The sequence below is a fragment of the Mesoplodon mirus genome, assembly GCF_964341445.2.
Source record: "Mesoplodon mirus genome assembly, chromosome: 5".
Taxonomy (NCBI): domain Eukaryota; kingdom Metazoa; phylum Chordata; class Mammalia; order Artiodactyla; family Ziphiidae; genus Mesoplodon; species Mesoplodon mirus.
This window is the reverse complement of record NC_138980.1, coordinates 45,193,962-45,216,899: the sequence shown is the minus strand read 5'-3', so window position 1 is coordinate 45,216,899 and position 22,938 is coordinate 45,193,962. Positions and strand designations below refer to the sequence as shown.

Sequence of the window (22,938 nt, the reverse complement as noted above, 5' to 3'; positions counted from 1 at the left end):
CCGCTGACCCGAAGGAGAGGGATCAGCCTCAGGGACAGGTGAATGGACCAGGCTGCCCCAGCACTTGCCTGGAGGAATAGCTTTCTCTAGGACTCAGACCGGTTGGGCCAGACTGGAAGGCCTAGGGGGACGAATTAGGGAAGTAAGGGACAGTCATGAGAGGGTGTTTGGGATGGGCTTCTCCAGGGATATTTAAGTAAGGCAAAAGAGAGGTGGTGGCCGTTCCTGACCATAGCCTCAATCAGAGCATCCAGTATCTTCTGCACCAGACCCCTGGATTCGTGTCCTGGGGCTGCCGTAAATTGGTACCACAAACTGAGTAGCTTAAACAATAGAAATTGATTCCGTTGCAGCTCTGGAGGCCAGAAGTCCAAAACCAAGGCATCAGTAGGGCCGTGACTCTCCAGAGACTCCGGGGGGAGACCCTTCCTTGCCCCTTCCAGCTTCTGGGGGCTCCGGACGTTCTGTGGCCTGTGGCCACATCCCCCCCTCACCCAACCTAAACCCTAAACTGTTCTCCAGCTCTGAGCTGCCAAGACTGAGAAACATACTTCTTCTGTAGCTATTTCTCAGCATGTCCATCTTTCCAATAACTTCATGTGATCATTTCCTTAAAAAATCCCAACAGGCTCAAGGAAACACGTATGGAAAAGTGGAAACACGCTGACTTCTAAATGGTGTTTCCTAACTGATTCTGCTATAACGCCGGCCTTCTCCTTTTAACTTGAGGATGATTTCATCCAATAAACATGTGGCTTCAAATTATGGCCTTATATAAACAAAGCGGCTATGCTACACTTTTTGGAGGCCCCCGTCCTCCTTATTTTCCAGTCAATTCCAAATCATTCGCCAAGCTGATCGACAGACCTCACTTTTTCACGCATGAGACCTTGGCCGGGCCTTGCGTGCGGCTCATTCACATTTGTCCACTCACCCCGAGGGCCGAAATTTGGTTGCCTCCCCTTCTTCCCTGTGCCTCCTTTCTCTGAGAGCATGAGAGAAAGGCCCTGAACTGAGGCTCACATCCCCTCCAAGCGCTGAAAGGACACCAGTATGGCGTTTGCAAAAGCCTTTTTAATTTTTCAACGTTCAGGTTTTTCAGCAGGAATTCATTTTATCGTGCACAAAAGATTGGCCATTAGTAACATTGAGATTCACAGTGATGTGCAGCCACCACCTCTATCTAGTTCCAGAACATTTCCATCACCCCAAAAGGAAACCCTGTCCCCATCAACAGTCTCTCCCATTCCCCCTCCCCCAGCCCCTGGCAACCACTAATCTGCCTTCTGTCTCTGTGGATTTGCTTATTCTGGACGTTTCATGTCAATGGGATCATACTTGGTATCTGGCTTTTTTCACTCAGCATGATGTTTTGGAGGTTCATCCACGTTGTAGGGTGTGTCAGCACTTCATTCCTTTTTATGGCTGAGTAATATTCCACTGGGTGGGTGGGCCATATTTTGTTTATCCACTCATCCTTTTTTTTTTTTTTTTTTGGCTGCTCCGGGTCTTAGTGGTGGCACTCAGGATCTTTGTTGCCACGTGCAGGATCTTCTTTGCGGCATGTGGGATCTCTTAGTTGCGGCATGGGAACTCTTAGTTGCAGCATGCCTGTGGGATCTAGCTCCCTGACCAGGGGTCGAACCCGGGCTCCCTGCATTGGGAGCTTGGAGTCTTAACCACTGGACCAGCAGGGAAGTCCCATATCCACTCATCCTTTGATGGGCATTTCCCTTCCACCTTTTTGGCTCTTTCATACAGGAATTTTATAGTCTGCCAGATTGGTTTCCATTTTGTGATGAGGGCATAGTTCTCCAGTGAGTTCCAGGTAGACGGATCCTATCAGTTTAGGGACGGGTATTGCTTCCTGTTCACATTGCGTGTGCTTCTGTGAGCATTAGTCAGAAGGCAGAACAGGCATTTTAACTTCGGGGCATTTGAAGAGGCGGTTTAGCTCAAAGACAGACACACGGGTTTTCCGGACCTGCTGCCCCCAACACACGGCCGCAGCACGCAATTGCCACTTCGCCGAGCTATCCCCCCTGGGGACCCAGGGCCCCCAGTTCCTCAGTCCCAGGCCTGCTTCCTTTCATTCCACACACAGTCTGGGGATTCTTGGGGTGCAGGTTTCACATCCACTTGTGGAAAGGACCTTAAGCCACAACATGACTGGCTTCCAGGTCTCAGGCTCTGTTAAGACTCCGTGAGGAAGGCGTGCTTAGAAGCCAGAGAAAACATCTGCGCTCCTCCAAGAGAGATGTCACTGTTTAAGGACATCTCCTGAAGCTGTGGTAATCACAGTGTGGCACCACGCAGGTATCAACAGCCCAGAGGCAGACCCGCGTGTGTAACATAACTTAATGTATGATTTTTAACGAAGGAGCCTCCCTGGTCTGGGGAGAGACAGATTCTTTAATAAAAAGCATTAAAACAATTGCTTCACTCTTTGGAAACCATCTGGATTCTCCTTGCACTTCCCACACTGTACCAGGTTGACTGGTGTCCCCCAAAATTCATGCCACCCGGAACCTCAGAACGTGACCTTGATTAGAAATAAGGTGTCTGCGGATGTAAAGATCTCAAGGTGGCTTCATCCTGAATCCAATAACTGGTGTCTTTATAAGAAGAGGGGAGGACACAGAGACAGAGAAGGCCTCCATGTGATGTTGGGCCAGGAAATCGGAGTGATGCACCTACAAGCCAAGGGTCACCGGAAGCCAGGAGAGTCATGGGGCGGTTTCATCCTCAGAGCCTCCAGAAGGAGCCATCCCTGCCCACACCTTGATTTTGGACTCATCCAGAAATGCAAGACAGTACATTTCTCTTGTTTTAAGCCACCTGGTTTATAGTACTCTGTCACAGCAGCCCTAGGAAACTCTCACACCCTCCAGTATAATTTCCAGATGGATAAAGACTGAAATGTAAAGAGTAAGTCCAGGGAGGGAGAGGAATACAGAGTGTGGTTCCATGTTCATCAGCTCTAGGAGGGGAATGTGCGATAGACATCATGAAAGAAATGACCCACAGATCTGACTGCCTGGGAAATGTAGTATTTGTATCAAAAAACACCATACGCAAAAGTAAATCTGTATGAATTAGATTCATCAGATGTCGCAAAGAGTTAATACCGTTCCTATACAAAGAGCGCCTCCAAATCAATGAGCTAGGTAGGCATGGTTCAGTGGGAAAAAAAGGGCAACTGACATGAACAGCTTCCAGAAACAGAAAAATCGTTACTGAATACAGTGAATTCTCAAAAAACCCAGCCTGACAGAGGATTATAAGTGACAAAATGCTCTTTTGTGCCCACTGATGGCCATGGGTTGAGAAAAATATTGATCCTCGGTGCCAGTGAGGATGCTTTGAGGCAGCACTTCTCAGGCTGCTCCAGGCAGACCTCTCACTTGGGTGGGCCTCTCCGGAAGTCACTTTGGCAGAAGGGGTCAGGGGCCTTCATAGTGAGGATGTAGAGTGGATCAGATCAGCCCATTGTTTAGGTTCAAGTGGTGCCACCTGTAGAATGAGGAGTCTCTGGGTCTAAGAGGGTACATCCGCATTGGGAACAGAGCTGCCTGGGATCTGGTGGAGGGGCCCGAGGGGCATTCCAACCTGAGGACGAGGACAGGGGACATGGATGGCACTGGAAGGAGGCAACAGTGTGGGGCCGGCCCCCGTCTGAGATGCAGGGGAGGGAAGGGGAGGGCAGGGTGCCAGGCCCGTGGTGATGGCCTGGTCAGTGTCTCATGGGGCTGCAGCCCGGGCTGGGGGAAGCAGACTTCCCCCTGTGGGTTGAGGGCTTTGGGCAGCTTCTCTGTGACTGGAGGGGGCCTGCAGGCCTGGGCCTGGCTGGGTGGGGAACAGCCAGAGTATGTCCAAGAACTGCTTCCTGCAACAGCCAGTCTACCAGTGGGGGGCTGTGCTATATGGGCCTTGATGGCCAGGGGCTGAGGGCTGGCCAGAGGGAGTCCCCCAGGGGCTCTGTGTTGGGACACCCACACCTAGACCAATGCTTCCAGGCGCTGCCCTGCAGTGACCCAGAGGATGGAGACAGGGGTCCCTCAGGGGCCCTCCTGACCTCCTGGTGAGAAGAGAAGACTGTTCTGGGGATAGCAGACAGGATGTGGTCAGTGGGAGGAGCAGGGAGCAACCCCCCTGGGTGTTTGGGGCTGGAGGTGGGGTGGGCGCGAGCTTAGCCCCTGATGGGGGAGTGCAACAGAGTGGATGGGCTCCAGGGGCAGGTCCAGGTGACAGCTGGTCCCCACGGCTGCAGAGCAAGTGAGCAGGACCAGGAAAGGCATGATTGGCAGGAGCTTGGTGGCATCTCTGGAGAGGGGAGCAGTGGTTTCTACTGCATGGGGGCATAGCGGACCGAGGGACGGGTGCGAGCAGGAAGGACCGGCTCCAGGCTGCGTGGAAGCCAGGAGGGAGCTCAACCCTGGGCTGGAGAAGAATTTACTAGTGTCACCGGTTTTCAGGCCCATGAGCTATTTCAGTGGGAGGGTCCTCCCCCGGGAAGGGGGAAAAGGGAGCCGCTCTGAGAGGAGAGTGCAGGCTCCCTGGGGAGCAGGACCAGGTGAGGCTGGCTGGGTGTGGGGAGGGCCCCACAGGCAGGTGCAGGGGTGGAGTTTCCCAGGATGCAGATTTTGGGCCTGGGTGGGCTATGATGGCTGGAGGGGCAGCTGCTGCAGGGTGGGTCAGGTGGGCCCTGAGGGGACTCCTGTGAGGGCCCCCAGCTGGTGTCCACCCTGCCCCACCCCTCCTCCTTGGCCGGCCCATTCCGTGCAGCTCCAGCAGTCAGCAGGCCCCTTGAGTAAGGCTTATCTGTTAGTACTTCCTCCTGGCCTGGGGGTGGGGTGTGCATTGGCTGAACCTGTGACTGCCCCCATGGCCCCCAGTCTCAAGAGTATAGAGTCCCCTGCTCCTCCCACCAAGGGGCCCAGAGCTGTAAAAGTCCCCCGTGGGCTCCAAGGGTGCCTCATGATCAGCAAGCCTTGGAGGATGTGGGGCAGCACACAGCTCAGCGGGCCACACAGCCTGTCCAAGCGTCAACCAGACCCTTGTCAGGGCAGGTGACAGAGGCCCCGCGAGCAAGATCACGTGGTTGGGCCCTGATGGCTTCTTACTCAGCCCAGCTCGGTGTCCCTTGGGAGGAGAAAGCAGGTGCATCCCTGTGACCTTTCTGCCGCCTGCATCCAGGCAGCTTGGGCGTGAGACCATCCAAAGCCCCTGATCCTTGAGCTGGAACGTGCCCCCAGAAGTTGTAGCGCTCGTGAGCCGTGTCTCCACGAGTGCGTGTCACAGAGGTTCAGGCTCTGCCTGAAGCCCTGGGTCTGCGCGCACGTGTGTGTGTGCATGCACGTGAGTGTGGGTGTGTTCAAAGGAAATTCTGTTCGTGCTTGTGTGTCCACGTTTGTGTGCATGCGTGTGTGAGCACGGTCGTATGAGAGTGTGTATTCAGTCACACGTGTCCGTGTCTGCACGTGTGCTCACATTCGTACATGTATGTTCACAAGCACACACGTGCGTTCATGTGGCCGTGATTAAGGTGCAGATCTACAGTTTGGGCTCCTGCCTCTCTCACCAGGCTTGGAAGCGCATAAACTACCCACCCTCCACAGCCTTGTGGGGCTGCCCAGGAACATCCTGCAGTTAGCTCTCATAGTTTCTGGGGGGACGATCAGGTGAGCGGCACCACCTGGCACCTCTGAACACAGACAAGTTCATAGATTCCCAGCCGTTTCCTTGCAGTGGCATCCGAGGAACTCGGTGGCTGGGCTCGAGGATTGGGCACTTTGAAAAGAAAGCAAGAGGTTTTTTAAAGTTGTACTCCTGGGGAATTGGGTCCTTTCATAATCCACATGCTTTGTTTTAAACAGCTTTATTGGGTGTAATCAATACACTATAAATAGCACTTATTTGAAGTGTGTGATTGGATGAGTTGTGACACATGCAAGCACCCAGGAGCCCACGACCACCATCAAGATAGTGAGCACATCCATCACCCAAAAAATCTCCCTGACCCCTTTGTCCTCCCGCCCTGTCCCCCTCCTCCAAGGAGCCAGCGATCAGTTTTCTGTCTCTAATTAGTTTACACGTTTTAGAAATTTACGTACAGTTGACCCTTGAACAACACAGGGGTTGAGGACGCTGACCTTCATATACACACGCAGTCAAAAATCCATGTATAAGGACTTCCCTGGTGGTCCAGCGGTTAAGACTCCATGCTCCCATTGCAGGGGGCCCGGGATCAATCCCTGGTCAGGGAACTAGATCCTGCATGCCAACTAAGAGCCTGCGTGCAGCAACTAAAAAAGATCCCACATGCCGCAATTGGAAAAAAAAAAAAAAAAAAAAAAAAGATAGTGTGTGCTGCAGCTAAGACCAGTCGCAGCCAAATAAATAAATATTTAAAAAAAATTTTTTTAAAATCCGTGTATAACTTTACAGTTGGCTCTCCATATCTGTGGCTCTCCATCCTGGGGTTCAACCAACCACAGATTATGTAGTACTAAAGTACATATTTAGTGAAAAAAATCTGCGTATAAGTCAACCCACGGAGTTCAAACCCATGTTGTTCAAGGGTCACCTGTATGTGGAATCATATAATATGTACTCTTGAAAATTTTATTGGGATGAAATTTGTATAACATTAAATTAACCACTTAAAGTGAACAATTCAATGGTATTTAGCATATTTGTAATGTTTTGCAACCATCACCTCTATCTAGCTCCAGAACTTTTCCATCACCCCAAAAGGAAACCCTGTGTCCATCAGGAGTCTCTCCCCATTCCCCCACCTCTTCACTTCCCAGACCCTGGGAACCACTGGTCTACTTCTATTTCTATGGATTTGCCTGTTCTGGACATTTCATATAAATGGGCTCATACAACATGTGGCCTTTGGTCTCTGTCTTCTTTCATTCAGCATAATGTTTTCAGAGTCCATCCACATTGTAGCATGAATCAGTAACATTCCATTGAGTAGATGGACCACATTCTGTTCATCCATTCATCAGCTGATGGAAATTTGGGTTGTTTCCACCTTTTGGCTATTGTGAATAGGGTTGCTGTGAACGTGTGTGTCCAAGTATCTGTTTGAATCCCTGTCTTTCAAGTCTTTTGGGTCCATACCTAGGAGTGGAATTGCTGGGTCTATAGGTACTCTTTTTCATCTTCTGTCTTTCACTCAGCACACAGATTCTGAGATTGTTCCATGTTGTTCCATGCTGTTGTGAGGTTTGGGTTGTGTCCCTTCTCACAGCTGAGTCATGTTCCATCGTATGGCTGGTTTATTCATCCATTCACCGGTTTGTGTACGTTCAGGTTGTTTCTAGTCTGGGACTTTTAAAAACAATGCCATTAAGAACATTCATGTAGGGACTTCCCTGGTGGTGCAGTGGTTAAGAATCCGCCTGCCAATGCAGGGGACTCAGGTTCAAGCCCTGGTCCAGGAAGATCCCAGGTGCCGCAGAGCAACTAAGCCTGTGCACCATAACTGCTGAGCCTGCGCTCTAGAGCCCGTGAGCCACAACTACTGAAGCCCACGTGCCTAGAGCCCGTGCTCCACAACAAGAGAAGCCACCACAGTGAGAAGCCCGCGCACTGCAACGAAGAGTAGCCCCCGCTCACCGCAACTAGAGAAAGCCCACGTGCAGCAACAAAGACCCAACGCAGCCATAAATTAATTAATTTTAGAAAAAAAGAACATTCATGTACAATCTCTGTATGAACATCTGCTTCATTTCTCTTAAGTCCTAGGAGTGGGTCACATGCTAGGCGTATAATTATCTTTTAAAGAAACTGCCAGAGTGTTTCCAGAGTAGATGAGCCCCACCGTTTCATAGAATTTTTCTGCAGGATACTGTGGCTTTTTGAGTAAAGACACTTACCAGTGTTCACATCCATTTATCTGCTAATTCTACATGAGTGAACTGATCCCAAGGAAAGGCTCAGACATGGACACGAAGATGTGCGTCCAAGGACTCAGAAATCATGTTTCAAAGCGTATTTCATGGCACGGAGAAATGTTCATCTGTACCAACATACCACAGTAAGAGCAATTCAGGTTTTATTAAAACATGTAACATCTATTAAACTGGAAGGAAATATACCAAAGTTACTTAATAATTTGGAGGAAAGTTTAGAAAATTAAATACTCCCATCTCCCCCAACCTTCCTACCTGTTGCCACTACCTACCTACCTGTTTGTAGCAGCTTCATAATGTCTGGTTTTGTTCAGCCTCACCCGCCCCCCACCCTCCTAACACTGCTGTGGGACTCAGTTTCCCAGAACCCAGATCATCTCAGCCTCTGAGTCATGCTTCTGTCCAGGGCAGAGATCTGCATACTGTTTCTATAAAAGACTGGAAAATAAGTATGTGCAACTTTCCAGGTCTTAAGGTTACTAATCTGTGTCGTCACTATTCACTTATGCTGATATAACGAAGGCAGCTGTGGACAATATGTACATGAATGGGCAGAGCTTCGTTGTGAACTCCTCTTCATCCCTCAGAACCCCTCTTAGATGTTACCATTCCCCTAAAGCCTTCTCTGGCTCTTGGGAACAGTAACTTCTCATGCTCATGGTTGATATTCTCTCATATTTGTTTGCATATTAGCTTCTCCCACTGGGCTTTGAGCCAAGGTCTGGTTCATCTTTGTATCTTCAGCCACGCTTGGGTGGCACACAGTGGGCCCCCTCGTGACCCACACTGCCTTTCTGCCTTTTGCTCCAAGACACAAAATGAGCTGTTGCCAGCATTGGCTGCCTTTTCTCTCTTTCCCGAAATGTCTTTAGGAGCAAATGCATTTTGTCCAGGGAACCCTATTACATTAAGTCATCATGTCTCCCCAGTTTCCTCTGCCTGGAATGACTCCTTGGTCTTTCCTTGTTGCTCATGACCTTCACAGTCTTGGGGAGGACTGCCAGGCGTCCCACAGGATGCCCCCAATTTGGGGCTGATGTTCTTGTCATGATTGGAATGGGGTTGTGGGTTCTGGAAGCAAATGCACTCTGAGCAGTTCTCTCGAGCGAGTTTTTGGGGGCCCTCCCTGACTTCATCCTCCTCAGTGGGGTTTCAGGTACCCGGGGGTTTCAAGGTCCCTGAGTTTTGGGGCAGGTTCAGTCTTGCTCATCCCAACCTTCCTCTCGCAACATTCCTCATGTGTTTTGGGGACATAACCAAGGCCCATGGGGCCGCGTCTTCATCCACTTAGGGATCTGCCAGAGGAGGTTTTGTCAGAGAGGAGAGTCCAGGAAGGGCTGAGCTCTGAGATGGTTGTGGCCATTGGACTTGAGGGTTGAGAGGCTGGTGGGGAGGGACGGGGCCTGGGATGGAGCAAACTCCAGGGGAAGGGTTTGATCTTGGCAGGAGGGGCCTGGTGATGTCTCTCTGCAGGAGCCACAAACCTTAGGTGAGTGTCACGTTTAAGGACAGATAAGGCTCTTCGGCCCTTCTGGCTTTTCAGGAGAGCCCACGAATTCAGGCCATGGGTCTGAGGCTGTCTGTCCAGAGGTGAATGTCAGTGTCCCCCCACCCCGACCTTCGCCCTTCTGATTTTGCCACCCCCCTCCCTTCCAGCTCCAGGAGGCGCGCCCCGAGCCCGGGAGGCATGCTGAGGCCAGGCCGCCGGCAGGATGAGTGTGAAAGAGGCGGGCAGCTCCGGCCACCGGGGGCAGGCGGCCTACCACCTGCACATCTACCCGCAGCTGGCCACCAGCGAGAGCCAGACCCCGTGCCAGGCCTCGTGCCGCGTGACAGCCACCAAGGACAGCACCACGTCCGACGTCATCCAGGACGCCATCACCAGCCTGCAGCTGGACGGCAGCAAGCGCTACGTGCTGGTGGAGGTCAAGGAGACGGGTGGGGAGGAGTGGGTGCTGGATGCCAACGACTCGCCTGTGCACCGTGTGCTGCTGTGGCCACGGCGGGCACAGGACGAGCACCCCCAGGAGGACGGCTACTACTTCCTGCTGCAGGAGCGCAACGCAGACGGGACCATCAAGTACGTGCACATGCAGCTCGTGTCCCAGGCCACGGCCACCCGGCGCCTGGTGGAGCGTGGCCTCCTGCCCCGGCCACAGGCGGACTTTGATGACCTGTGCAACCTCCCTGAACTGACCGAGGAGAACCTCCTGAAGAACCTCAAACACCGCTTCCTGCAGCAGAAGATCTACACGTATGCCGGGAGCATCCTCGTGGCCGTCAACCCCTTCAAGTTCCTCCCCATCTACAACCCCAAGTACGTGAAGATGTACGAGAACCAGCAGCTGGGCAAGCTGGAGCCGCACGTGTTCGCGCTGGCCGACGTCGCCTACTACGCCATGCTCCGGAAGCACGTCAACCAGTGCATCGTCATCTCAGGCGAGAGCGGCTCCGGCAAGACACAGAGCACCAACTTCCTGATCCACTGCCTCACCGCCCTGAGCCAGAAGGGCTACGCCAGCGGCGTCGAGAGGACCATCCTCGGTGCTGGTCCGGTGCTGGAGGTGAGCGGGACCGCTCGGCGGAGGGGCCTTAACACGTGGGTTTGGTTATCGTTCAGATAACGGCCATGGAGGAAACAGTTATACTCACGTTTTCCAGAAACAGGAGGCTTGGCATTCCCTGCAGGGCCACACAGGGAGGTGGCAGGAGCCGGGGAGGGTGTAGGCAGGAGTCTGTTGTGGTTTTCACGGGAAGGGTTCGGTGAGGCAGGGTAAGCAGCCTTAGGGTGGCTAGTTTGAATAGCTTCAGAGTTTGGGAGCATAAAGGCTGCCCTGGTTGTCTGGTACTTGGCCCTGGGGTAATCAGGGCAGGGAGAGAGTAGCCCTGAGTATGAGAACGTGATAATGGTCGGGGCGCGGGTGTAGGCTCTGAAATGGTTGGTTTGTATTTGGAAGGCGTGTTTGTAGGAGAGTCCTTTGCTCTCTCTAGGACTCGGCCAGCCCTGGCGGGGGCAGTCCCTCCGGGGTCAGCCAGGCCCCAGGTGTCAAAGCATCAGAATAGAGAAAATAACAAGGCCTGATCAATGCCTTGATGTCTTCTTAATGTACTCCCAATGTCTGGAGGGGCGGCAGTCTGCACTCCGGGTCCCAGAAAGAAAAGGATGGCGTGTCCAAACTGAATAGTTCATGGCGGGGTGTTTCTGGCAGGGAGTGTGACCATGGGGTAGAAGGAAGCCAGCAAGGTGAGTTCAGACCTGGGGGCTGGGGACGGGCTAGAGGAGGGGCTGCTTGGCAGTGCCAAAGAGTCAGTGGGGGAGGAGATGCCCCAGCTTCCTGCACCCTCTCCAGTGTTCCCAATGGCCAGACCCCACAGGAGTCATGGATGTGTCACTGTGGGTGAGCCTTCTGGATATGGGGGCAGTGGAAGTGATCACAGTGATCACTCACTCTCAGGGTCTTAGGACGAGATGCATCCACGTCTCAGAACGTAACTTAACCGTCGTCACCTGGTGAGGGCCAGGGCCGCGTATGGGCCTGGGGTGTGCGCCTCTGGGTTTGGGGTCTAGGGGTCTAAGACTGCTTTCTTTCTTTCTGCTTTTAATAAGATTTTGCAGTGATTAAATGATTTTAAGTATGTAACTTAAATAGTTAAATTTTATTAAATATAATGACATAAATCACTCAATTTCTTTGAGCAGTTTTAGGTTTATAGCAATACTGAACAGACAGTACAGAGAGTTTCTGTATTCTCCTGCCACTTCTGCTCTTCCCCCTGTCATTATTAACATGTTGTATTTGTTAACAATTGGTGAGGGCTTCCCTGGTGGTGCAGTGGTTGAGAGTCCACCTGCCAATCTCTGAGATCATGAGCAAGAAATTAGCTGGGGCTGTACAGCCTGGCCCCGTGCCAGCACGCATGGCCTATATCTGTCTTCTCCTATACATGTAACATAAAGATTCATTGTCATTTTTTGTGCAAGCATTTCAAAGACTACCTAGTGATCTGGCCACAGAACGGACGCTTTTCTCTTCAGTGCTGTGTACCCTGCATGCGTTCCGTCCTCTAATCGTCCATTCATTCTGCAAATATTCCGCGTGCAGGCACCGTTCTTGGCACTGGGCTATGCAGTGGCCAAAATCGACACAGCGGCCTGCCCACAGGGAGCTGCCGCCTGGTGACAAGGAGGCAGGCAGCGAGAGAAACAGCAGCCTCGCGCGTGAGCTAAGAGCCGATAAGAACAGTGGGCGGGCTCGTGGAAGAAGGGGTAAGGGGGCAGGAGGCGAGAAGGTAATGCCGAGCCAGGCCCGGAAGCAAGTGGGGTGAGCGATGCGGTGTCTGGGAGAGGGACACGGCTGGTGCAAAAAGCCGGGAGGCTGGACCGTGCCTGGCGTGTTGAAGAAAGCCAGGGGCCCTGGAGGGCACGGGAAGGAGCCGGAGTTGGGTGAGCAAGGGGCAGAGCAGGAGGCGATGGGGACAGGGAGGTGACAGCAGATCATTCAGGGCCTTGCAGGATCACGGGGTGGGCACTGTGTGATATGGGAGCTACGGAGGGTGTCCCAGGTTCAATCTGGCTCCATCCCAGCTCTGGAACTCAGCTGCCATGAAACCACCAATGGCCCCACTGTCCTCCCAGCAATGGCCGGGGCCCATAACAGGTGCTCTAGGACGGAATAAAACAATGCAGGCACTGAGTGACTTTAGAACTCGGGGACAGGAACAAGAGGACAGACCCAACATTTACCGAGTGGGGCATTTTGCCAAGTGGGCCCTTCACCCCTCACAGAACCAGGCAGGCGGGTGGGTGTGACAAGGTTTGATGCAGATGCCGAGCCCCAAGGTTTCAGTGCGACACAGCGAGGAGGCAGGTTTGGCCCCGCGATGCAGCTTCCTTTTCTAGCTGAGGACCATCCGGGGCACCGGGATGAGGTTCCTGGCGCTGCCCTAACAAAGTACCACAGACTGGGTGGCGTCAAAGAGAGGAATTTACTCTCTCTCACAGTTCTGGAGGCCTGAAGTCTGAAGTCTAGGTGTGGGCAGGGCCACACTCCCTCCGAAGGCTCTAGGGGCAGATGCTTTCTTGCCTCTTCCCACTTCTGGGGGCTCCAGGCAGGCGCTCCTTGGCTTGTGTTGCTCCAATCCCAGCCTCTGTCATCACATTGCCTTCTCTTCCTATAAAGACACCAGTCATCATTGGTTTCAGCGGCCGCCCCAATCCAGGATGACCTCATCCTAACTAATTACGTCAGCAAAGACCCATTTCCATATCAGGCCACGTTCACAGGTTCCAGCGTCAGGACAATATAGATGAGCCTTTTGCGGGGGGGACACAAGTCAGCCGCAGCAGTCCCCCGCCGAGTGACAGCTGGACGTGTCTTGTGCCTTCTTCCCCAAGGGCCGCCACTGGCGATCCTGGGGACCCATCCGTCCTCCTGCTGGCCTCCATGCTCCTCCCCTGCCGTTGCCCCGAAGGATTCTGGCACATTCTACGAGGGCCGTTAGTCATCTCCGTGGTGGGTGTCTGCACCCCGTGAGTCAGATGCCTCTGACCTCGCCCAGCTGCCTCCCTCGAGCCTCAGCAGTGTGAGCCGGCAAGGCCAAATTTCCCCAGGGGTTAGGAGCTGCTGGAGGGCGGTGCCCATGCCAGCTTCCAAAACAGGCTTGAGCCAGATCCACGTCACAGCCATAAATGTTCTTCCTGAGGCGACCATTTGGAAAAGGGAGAAGGTTGTTTTAGTTTAGAGCCAGGCTTTGCAGCCAGAGCACCACTGACGTCTGGGGCCAGGTCAGTCTCTGGGCTGGGGGCCATCATGTATGCTGTGGGATGTTGAGCAGCACCCCTGGCCTCCACCCACCCGATGCCAGTAGCATCCCCTTGCCCCAGTGGCAACAACCGAAAAATGTCCCCAGACGTCACCAAGTGTCCCCTGGGAGCAGAATCTCCGCTGGGTGAGAACAGCTGCCTTAGTCACAGCTTGTAATCCCACAAGACCCAGTCACCGTTTCTTTCAAGTGTTGATGGTTTAGAGATTGTCCATAAGTAAGTCCCAACCATTTCGAGCTAACTTGAGAGTTACTTTCTAATAACAGGAATAATTAGCTACCATGCCTTCGGGCCCACTGTGTGTCAGGCTTTGGGTGCCACAGTCTTCATCCATCATCTCTCTGAGGACTCACAACAGCTCTGCTCATTTTAAAGATGAGAAAACAGAGCCCCAGAGAGGTGTACGGGTGTGCAAATGTCCTGGGGCTGCCATCACAGAGTACTATAAATGGGAGAGGATGGAGGTGGAGGGCTTAAAACAACAGGAATTTATTCTCTCACAGTTCTGGGGGCCAGAGTCTGAAATCAAGCTGTAGGCAGGGCTGGCTCCTTCTGGGGGCTCCGATGGAGAATCCATCCCGTGTCTCTCTCCTGGTTTCTGGTGGCTGCCAGCAACCCTTTGGCATTCCTTGGCTTGTGGCCTCATCACTCCAGGCTCTGTCTCTGTGTCCATATGGCCTTCTCCCCGTCTGCCTCTGTATCTCGAATCTCCTTTCTCTTACAAGAACACTGTCATTGGATTTAGGGCCTACCCTAAATCCAAGATGATCTCACCTCAAGATCCTTACTTTAATTCCATCTGCAAAGACCCTATTTCCAAAGAAGTTCCCACTCACAGGTTCCAGAGATCAGGACTTGGACATATCTTTTTGAGGGACACAAGCCGACCCAGTACAGTCTGGGTACCCCAGGCCACACTGCAGGCAGCCACAGCCAGACCACCGTCAGAACCCAGCCTGAGCCTAAGTTCACGGTACCCCTCTGCACCTTTGTGAAAGGTTTCCTCTCTCAGCTCGGCTGGGGCCGCAGGAAGCCTATCGGGACTTTTTCTCAGCTCCCTGAAAGGAGAAGTTGAGTTGTTTTGAGGTTTGGGTGTCGCCGGGCGCCCCCCCACGCAGGGGTTGCAAACTTGCTGTGCAATTCTGACCAGAAAACAGGAAGACAGCACTGTGGAAAGCCGGTTCCAATCAGCTGATCTGGCCGCCCGCTGCAGTTAACTGTTACTGTCACTGTTTCACACGATGTCACTCGGCCAACCTGAACCGCCCCCAGAAACGCGACGTTTGTGCAGGAGTGTTGCCTTAGGTCAGAAATACTGAAGGTCCAGGGCAGTGCAGTCTGGGGTCCGTTACCCAGGCCGGGCGCCCTCGGAGAACCTGGCGACATTGGGATGCAGCTGCCCTGGCATCAGCCACCGGGCTGGCCACAAAGCCCACCCAGGACGTGCCCCCCCTGCCTCGGCATCAGGGCTGAGGGTGGAGGATGCTCAGGCCAGGGTTCTCTTTGTCCTTCCTGAACTGTAACACACACCACTGACATTTGCCAACGCGCACAGGGTTTTAATTTCGAAAGCAGAAATGAAACGAGGATCCTTGCTGGCTGGGCCATTTTCCCAAGCGGCCAGAGGCCGAGGTTTCGGGACCTCCATGTAGCTACTGTGGCCTGACCCACGCAGAGAGAGAAGGCTGGGAGATGGTGGCACCCCAAGCTGCCTGGCATACCCACAGGAGGCTGGTGACCAGGACAGCAAGGCGTGGGACCGAGGGTGTCCTGGAGCTCTCTGCTGCCCCTGACCCACCTCGGGGGCCCTGAAGGAGCCTGTCCTGGGACTGGGATGTGTGCCGGCCTTGGTCCTGAGCACCAGTCCCCACTGAGGGCCCCACAGACCCAGTGTCACATGACCACAGACTCCCCCAGTCTCCGCCCACCCCTCAGGCCACTGGGTCTGTTCCCACTACCCTCTGTCAGCACTGGCCGGCCTACCTGAGCAGGTCACCCTGAACCAACATGCCATCGTTCACCTTGACCTTCACCCGCAGGGACACCTGCCCAGAACATGTCTTTCCCTCCCACAGGGTGAGGATGGGCCAGTCTCTGCCCATCACTGGGGACACATGGGCAAAGCCACTCAACCGGTGTGACACAAGGTTCCAGAACCAAGGGTATGCCTCTGCGGTTAGGTTTTCTGTTGAAGAGCTTTGTTGAGGTATAATTCACCCATTTCGAATGAACAATTCAGTATTTTTTAGCAGATTCACAATGTTGTGCAACCTTCACCTCTATCTAATACTAGAACATTTCCATCACCCTCAGAAGGAGACCCCATTAGCAGTCACTCCCTGTTGCCCCTCCCCCAGCCCCTGACAACCACTGATCTGCTTTCTGCCTCTGTGGGTTTGCCTGTTCTGGACATTTCATGGGATCACACAAGATGTGGGCTTTTGTGTCTGGCTCCTGGCGCTCAGCTTGGTTTTTTTCCAGGTTTATGCACACTGTAGCGTGTGTCAATGCTTCATTCCTTCTTCTGGCTAATAGTCCACTGTATGGATAAGACCACATTTTTTTTTTTACCTCTCACCAGTTTTCTCAGGATTTCAATCCTTTGTATGGCTGACTCTGCAGTTGAGTTTTCTCCTCAGTCCTGACCCCCCTCCCTGCCCCAGCAAGGCCAGCGTCCCCCAATCAGTGTCCCCCTCCATCAACAACGGGAGGGGTGGAGGGTGTGGGGCGGAAGTGGAGGTGATCCCACTGGAGACTTGGGCTGAACTGAGCCGAGCCGGGGAGGAGAGCGGAGCCCTGACCAGCAGGCTGCTCCGGGTGTGCGGGCTTCCCGGGCGTGCCGAGGGCTGGCTGGGGGCGGGCAGACACACCTGGGTCCGTCCATCTGTGTCCTCCATCTACATGGGGCTGCCACACCTGCGAAGAGGCTGGTGGCCAGGAGGGGGCTGGCGTTCGGGAGCAGTGAGAAGTGAATGTGTGGCGCAAGCCACCCGAAGCCTCCGAAAGCAGAGCGGGCTCCCCGAGTCGAGGTATCAGATCAGAGCAGACAGAGTCCAGGGGGGAGGAGGAGGCGGGCTCAGAGCTGCCTGCACAGCGCTGTCGGGATCTGCCCCCCGGACGCTTGCAGGGACTGTGGTCTGGGGTGCTTCATCCCAGGGATGCTCTGACAGCACAAAGACCCCCTTCACCCCAGCCTTGTCAGGCCTTAGAGGTTGTCCAGTCACGCAGGAGCAAGCGGCGAGCTGGGGCACCTCCCGGCCTTGCTCATTAGATATGGGAGGAGGTAAGTTTGCCAGGAGGAGTGAATGTTGAGAAACGGGCACGGGGCCACGGACAAGCCTCTGGGGGCCATTTTGGGGGGCATGGGCCCCGGCAGGGAGGAGGCTCAGGATCAGGTCAGAAGGAGGGAAGTTACTGATGTCGCACCCCTACCCCCACGCCCAACCCACAAAGGGGGCCGGGGCGTTCACAGCAAGAGGGTATCTGGGCTGAGAGCCTTTATCTGGAGCTTGTCTGTCTGTCTCCAGGGTCCTAGGGCCTCAGAGGCCCAGATCGTATCTGCTTTGCGTTTTGGGGTGTTTCTCTGGTCTGTTGATGGGAAAGTCGGGCGTCAGCAGGCAGCTGGGTGGGGAGGCAGCGGGATTAGGCTCGGGAGAGTCTGGGGCAGCAGCGTGGGGCGCTCCAGGGAGAGATGTGCCAGCCAGACATCCCCCGACCCCCAGCCAGTGGTCAAGGCTCAGCTGGACCTGGGCTGTCCTCGAGGCTGGGTGGCTGGAAGGTCGGCACTGTGAACATCAGATTCAACAATCTATGCAGGGGAAGGAGGGAAGTGAGAGCCAGGCCAGGGTGGGCTCCCGGGGGAATGAGCATTAGAGGGATACAGGCAAGGATGGAGAAGAGGATGCCCCGGGGCCTGGAGGCTGATCACTGAGAGCCTTGGAGGATTGTCCCACCAGGGCAGCTGCAGGGAGGGAGGAATCGAATTTCTGGCTGCTTCTGTGCCCTGAGTGGCTTCCCCAGGATGTTTGGGGAAGTCGTTGGGGGGCCCTGGGTTGGCAGAGCAGCCCGGGGGAGGGCAAGAGCTGAGGCTGGAATCCAGGGTAGGAGGGGGACAGCAGGAGGGCCGATCCCACAGAGGATGACAGGGTGAATGAGGCCTCGTGTGGGGTCAGCTTCAGGCCTTGCAGACAGAAACACAGAGGGGCTAAGGCTGTGCTTCCGCGCTGCTGACACCTGGGCCCAGATCCTTCTCTGGGGTGGGGGCCGTCCCGTGCACTGTGGGGTGCTAAGCAGCATCCCTGGCCTCCACCCACCAGATGCCAGTAGCACCCCCTCTCTCAGTCAGGACAATTATAAATGTCCCCAGACTTCACCAAGTGTCCCCTGAGGGGCAGAATCACCCCAGTTGAAAAGAATTTTTAGGCCGACTGCAGGCGAAGAATGATTTCAGTGTTACAGATGTCCTGTACCCAAATAGGTTCAAATTTGGGGGTTAAAATCGTGCTGTTGTACTTACACATCAACCAGCTGTGCTCAGTTCTGTCTCACCAGCTTAACAAGGGGTGGCTGGCGGGTGGGGATGCAGTTTCTGGCTGGCGATCTGCTTCGTTTCCGGGAACGGGTGGCTGGTGCTTTTTCCTGCCCTGTGACCAGCCACGGCCAGGAGAACGGCCACTGCCCACCCACCACCAGAAACCTCACGTCTTTCTCACCAAAAACAAAGCATGTTCGGATGCAAGGGTCAGGTTTTCCATCCAAGTTTGGTCTTCCAAGCGCACTTGGGGTGAAGTCTTCAAGTGTTATTCGAAAAGCTGCTCATCAATACAAAAAAAAAAAAAAATGCAGTCACTCACGTGGTGACCCCCAGAGCTGAGAAGTCACACACTCCCTGTGGGTTTTCTTGCAGGCGAACGTCATGAAAGGCGAACGTCATGTGGATTTTGGGTGCAGTTCGTGCTGGTTCCTATGCACTGCAATTTTGTCATCCCCTCCACCCCTGTCCTCCTGCAGGGTGACTTTCTGAACCTCACGCCAGGTGCTGACTGTGGTTCAGCTCTTCTTTAAGTGTCTCCCCAACAGGAAACAAACCAGGGCTGCCATGGTGGTTTTTGCTGCCGGGGAGCACGCGTGGTTATCCGCCGCACTTTTGTAAAACTGTGCCATTATTTTGTTATAGCTTTTGGTTGCACCTTGGTGCTTTGCTTTGCTTTGTTCAGATAACGGTTCATATTTTTAGTATCTTTTCTCCTATTTGAAGTATAATTTCTTTTTGCGTGTACCAGGGATTGGCCCACTACAGCCCACAGGTTAAATCTGCTTGTTTCTACACATAAGGTTTTATTAGTACTCAGCCACGCCTGCTCATTTACATATTGTCTGTGGTGGCTCTCAAGGCAGAGTGGGGCAGTTGTGACAGAGACACTGTATGGTCCCCAGAGCCAAAAATATTGAACCCCTGGCACGTTACAGGGAAGGTTTGCCGACCCCTTGTACTTTGTGCACATGGAACATGCTAGAACATTCCAGTTACTTTCTCTGTGCACACTTCTGTCTTCTGCTCTGTTCTCCCTTCCCAAACATAAGGAAACCAGGTTCCCACCCTCGTTGCAGATGACTCCTGTCACCAGCTCAAATTTTCTGCGTTGGTCTGTGCCACATGTATATTCATATATTCATAAATATACATCTATCTACAGGGGAGTCTGAAAGCGGTCTTGAGGGGTCAGAAAAGAAGGACTTGGATGTAGATGTCCCAGAAGTTCATCTCATAAGTTCACCTTTCAGCTCTCCCTCACCTGCTCGAGCGCTCTGTGTTCCACAGGCAGCTGGGAGCGCTTGTGCAGCCAGGGTGTTTGAGCTCTGGCTGGGGGTAGTGGGAGCTGTGTGTGGGCCCCTCCTGATCTCGCATATCCAGGAGGGGCCCTCGGAGGGTTTCCAGCCGCACCCTGGGCCCTAAGACCACCTGCATCCTGCCTGCAGGGCAACACGGTCTGCCGGGGCACAGCAGGACGAGGACACCAAGCAAGACCCCAATGCCTCCCGGACCTACCCTCCCCCCCGCAACCCCTGGACCCTCCCTCCACAAGCTGCCAGGAGAGGCAGCATGAACTCGCTGGGGCTGATGGGGCCAGGCCAGAGGTGCACATTCAGGGCCGCTGCACCCCTGGAGGAAGCCACCATCTGGGGTGCCAGATGTGTGCCCAGGAGGATGCGCTGGAGCTCACGGCAGAGGGATAATTCAGCCAGAGAGATGAGCATTAGGACAAGCTTCTTGTAGCCTGGGGTTGGGGTGGCTATGTTGCCAGCCCTGGTGCTTAGTACGTATTAGCAGGCATGGGTGTTCCCAGCTCACCACAAGGATGTTACAAGATGTGGAAAATGGTGGGAGCCGCTACAAGGAGCCACGTGGATCGGAAGGAGGGAATGGGGGCAGAGTGACAGACAGCCCAGAGACTGCCCAGCTGAGAAGTAGGGCCACACCAGAGCAGGATGGGGGTACAGAAGGGTAAGAGGTTGTCTTTGGGGGTGTGGAGAGGATCGGGGTGCCCTACAGCCATGAGTGCCTAGGTCTTTGATCAAGGGGACCCTGGAAGCGTTAGGGAGGGGACGGCCACCTGGAAGCCGTGGCCCACCGGCATTCTTTGCCCCTCCCGTGCCCTGCAGACCCGCGAGACTGCCTTTCTGGCCTGCTGCCTAAAAGGGCAGAGCCCTAACGCATTGCAGTAATCTAAGGCTATTTTAGACCAAAGTGGAAGTTATATTTTTGGGAACATTGCATCTAAGAGAAGAGTGGAATTGCGGGTGTATTTTAAGCAACCAGAAAGGCTTCCTTGGAATTTGCAAAAAGAGTTGATTAAAAGGCAAAGCATAGCTCCGGGCCCAGGACACCCCTGCCATGGCCACCGCCCTTTCAGAATATTCTGGGCACTTTGCTGCACCAGGGCTGGGTGGTGGGTGGGGATGTCCGTCCATCATCTATGAGGTACATCTGCCTCGCTGTTTGGGGCAGGGATGCAGCCGGGCGTCGAGTGACCACAGGGCCTGGCAGCCTGTTTGTTTCCTAGCGATTATCTAGGATGGAGTGGCTTCAGGGCCCTGTCCCCAGCATCACTGGGGAGTTTCCCTCTGGAAGTTTCCTTCTGTGTCATTCAGCCACTGCTGGCCGCAGCCAGTTCCCGAGGCCAGGCCCAGCAAGACCTCAGTTACCTGAGGCCCAGAAGTGATCTGTCTTTTGGAAAGGCCGAGGGGTCAAGCCCAAGGCTCTCGGTCAACCGCCCAGCCACTGACCAGCCCTGCGACCCCAGCTCATGGCTGTAGACCGGCTCCTCCTGGGTGGAGGGGAAAATGGCCACCTGCTGGCAGTGGTCAGGCGCCCGGACCCAAAGCCTTCCATGATGTGAGCTATCAGGACACGCTAGATGGTATCCTCACCCCTCTAATAGAGAGTAAGTCACAGCAACCTGTGAGTATTTACACACTTCCACTTAGCGCTTCCTGAGGGGCCAGGGATCTCCAGGGCAGCCAATTTTTAAAAAAAATTTTTTTAATTGAAGTGTAGTTGATTTATAATGCTGTGCCAATCTCTGTTGTACAGCAGCAAAGTGACTCAGTTATACACATACAGACGTTCTTTTTTTTCATATTCTTTTCCATTATGGTTTATCACAGGATATTGAATATAGTTCCCTGTGCTCTACAGTAGGACCTTGTTGTTTATTCATCCTGTATATAATAGTTTACATCTGCTAATCCCAAACTCCCAGCCTTTCCCTCCCCCTTGGTAACCACAAGTCTGTTCTTTATGTCTGTGAGTCTGTTTCTGTTTTGTAGACAGGTTCATTTGTGCTATATTTTAGATTCCACATATAAGTGATATCATATGGTATTTCTCTTTCTGTTTCTGACTTACTTCACTTAGTATGATAATCTCTAGTTGCATCCATGTTGCTGCAAATGGCATTATTTTTTCCTCTTTATGGCTGAGTAGTATTCCATTGTGTATATGTACCACATCTTCTTTATCCATTCATCTGTCAATGGACATTTAGGTTGTTTCCAGGTTTTGGCTATTGTGAATAGTGCTGCTATGGATGTAGGGGTGCGTGTATCTTTTTGAATTACGCTCGGTTCTTAGCCAGTGGTGATTCTGCCATCAGGGGACATTTGGAAACGTCTGGAGATGTTTTTTTTGGTTGGCCAAGGATGCTGCTCAACATCCTACGGTGCACAGAACAGCCCCTCTGCAAAGGATGGTACGTCCCCAAATGCCAGTAGTGCTAAGGCCAAGAAACCCGCTCTAGTTTAGGGGCCTTTAGGATGTACAGTTGAAAATCAGGCCTGGGGCTGTGGACAGAGTCTGCAGGGAGCTGTGTGGATCCAGGTGCCACTGCAGGGACAGAGCTGCTTATTGGAGGTGTGAATATTGGTGAGATTGTGGGGAGGGGGAGAAAGAAGATTACAAGGACCTGTAGCCCCAGAGGGAACTTCTCCAGTTCTGCCAAAGTGCCTGGACCAGTTCTTTCCCCTCAGCATGTGACTGTGTCCCTCGCCTTGGAATTTACCACCTCCAGGTCCTCTGGGCCAAGAGCTACCTCTGCCAGGAAGCCCGACTCAGCAGTACATGTGCTGTGTGACCTACCGCAAGTTGACCTCTCTGCTCTGCCTGCTGATCTCTCCTGCCCCAGGGCCTTTACACATGCTGCACCCGCCTGTGTCATCATCTAAAGGCCACCCAGAAGCCTCCTGGGAGAGGCAGAGGAGAGCTCCAGAAGGTCACGAGGCCAGCAGAGTCCTAGCACAGAACCAGCACAGTGTGGCTCCCTGCCCCACACCCTGAGGCTCTGAGGGGCTCTTTGGTGTTCAGGGCCCATTTGTTTCCTGCAGGAGCTAGTCTAGCTTAGCAGCCCCAGATTTCAGCTATGACAGAGCAGGGAGTGAGTGCACCCTGGGATGAGGTCCTGGCAATGCTGAGGTTGGGGGGGACACCTCATGGGGATCCAGCCCTCCTGTGCGTGGGCAGCCTTCTGCACCCGTTCCAGAGCTGCCCCATAAAGAAGGGAGATGCCAAGGAGAGGCCCCCCCACAAGAGAAGCAAAGGCTGGGGCAGGCCTGTGATGGAAGGTCGGAGGGAAGATCGCATCCACCTGAAAGAGGTGACTGGAAGCATTTTACGCCAGAGCGTTGGGGACA

At 53.7% G+C, this 22,938-nt stretch overlaps 1 protein-coding gene across 19 annotated transcripts in view; it reads left to right on the top strand.

Moving 5' to 3' along the window:
* Positions 1-22,938, top strand: part of MYO9B (myosin IXB) — an 89,202-nt gene that overhangs the window by 7,744 nt on the left and 58,520 nt on the right. For all 19 annotated transcript variants that reach the window (XM_082623052.1, XM_082623049.1, XM_082623043.1 and 16 more), the window contains exon 2: positions 9,582-10,489. In XM_082623052.1, the coding sequence (XP_082479178.1) occupies positions 9,638-10,489 (852 nt within the window). In that variant the 5' untranslated portion in view covers positions 9,582-9,637. The remainder of the gene's footprint in view (positions 1-9,581; positions 10,490-22,938) is intronic.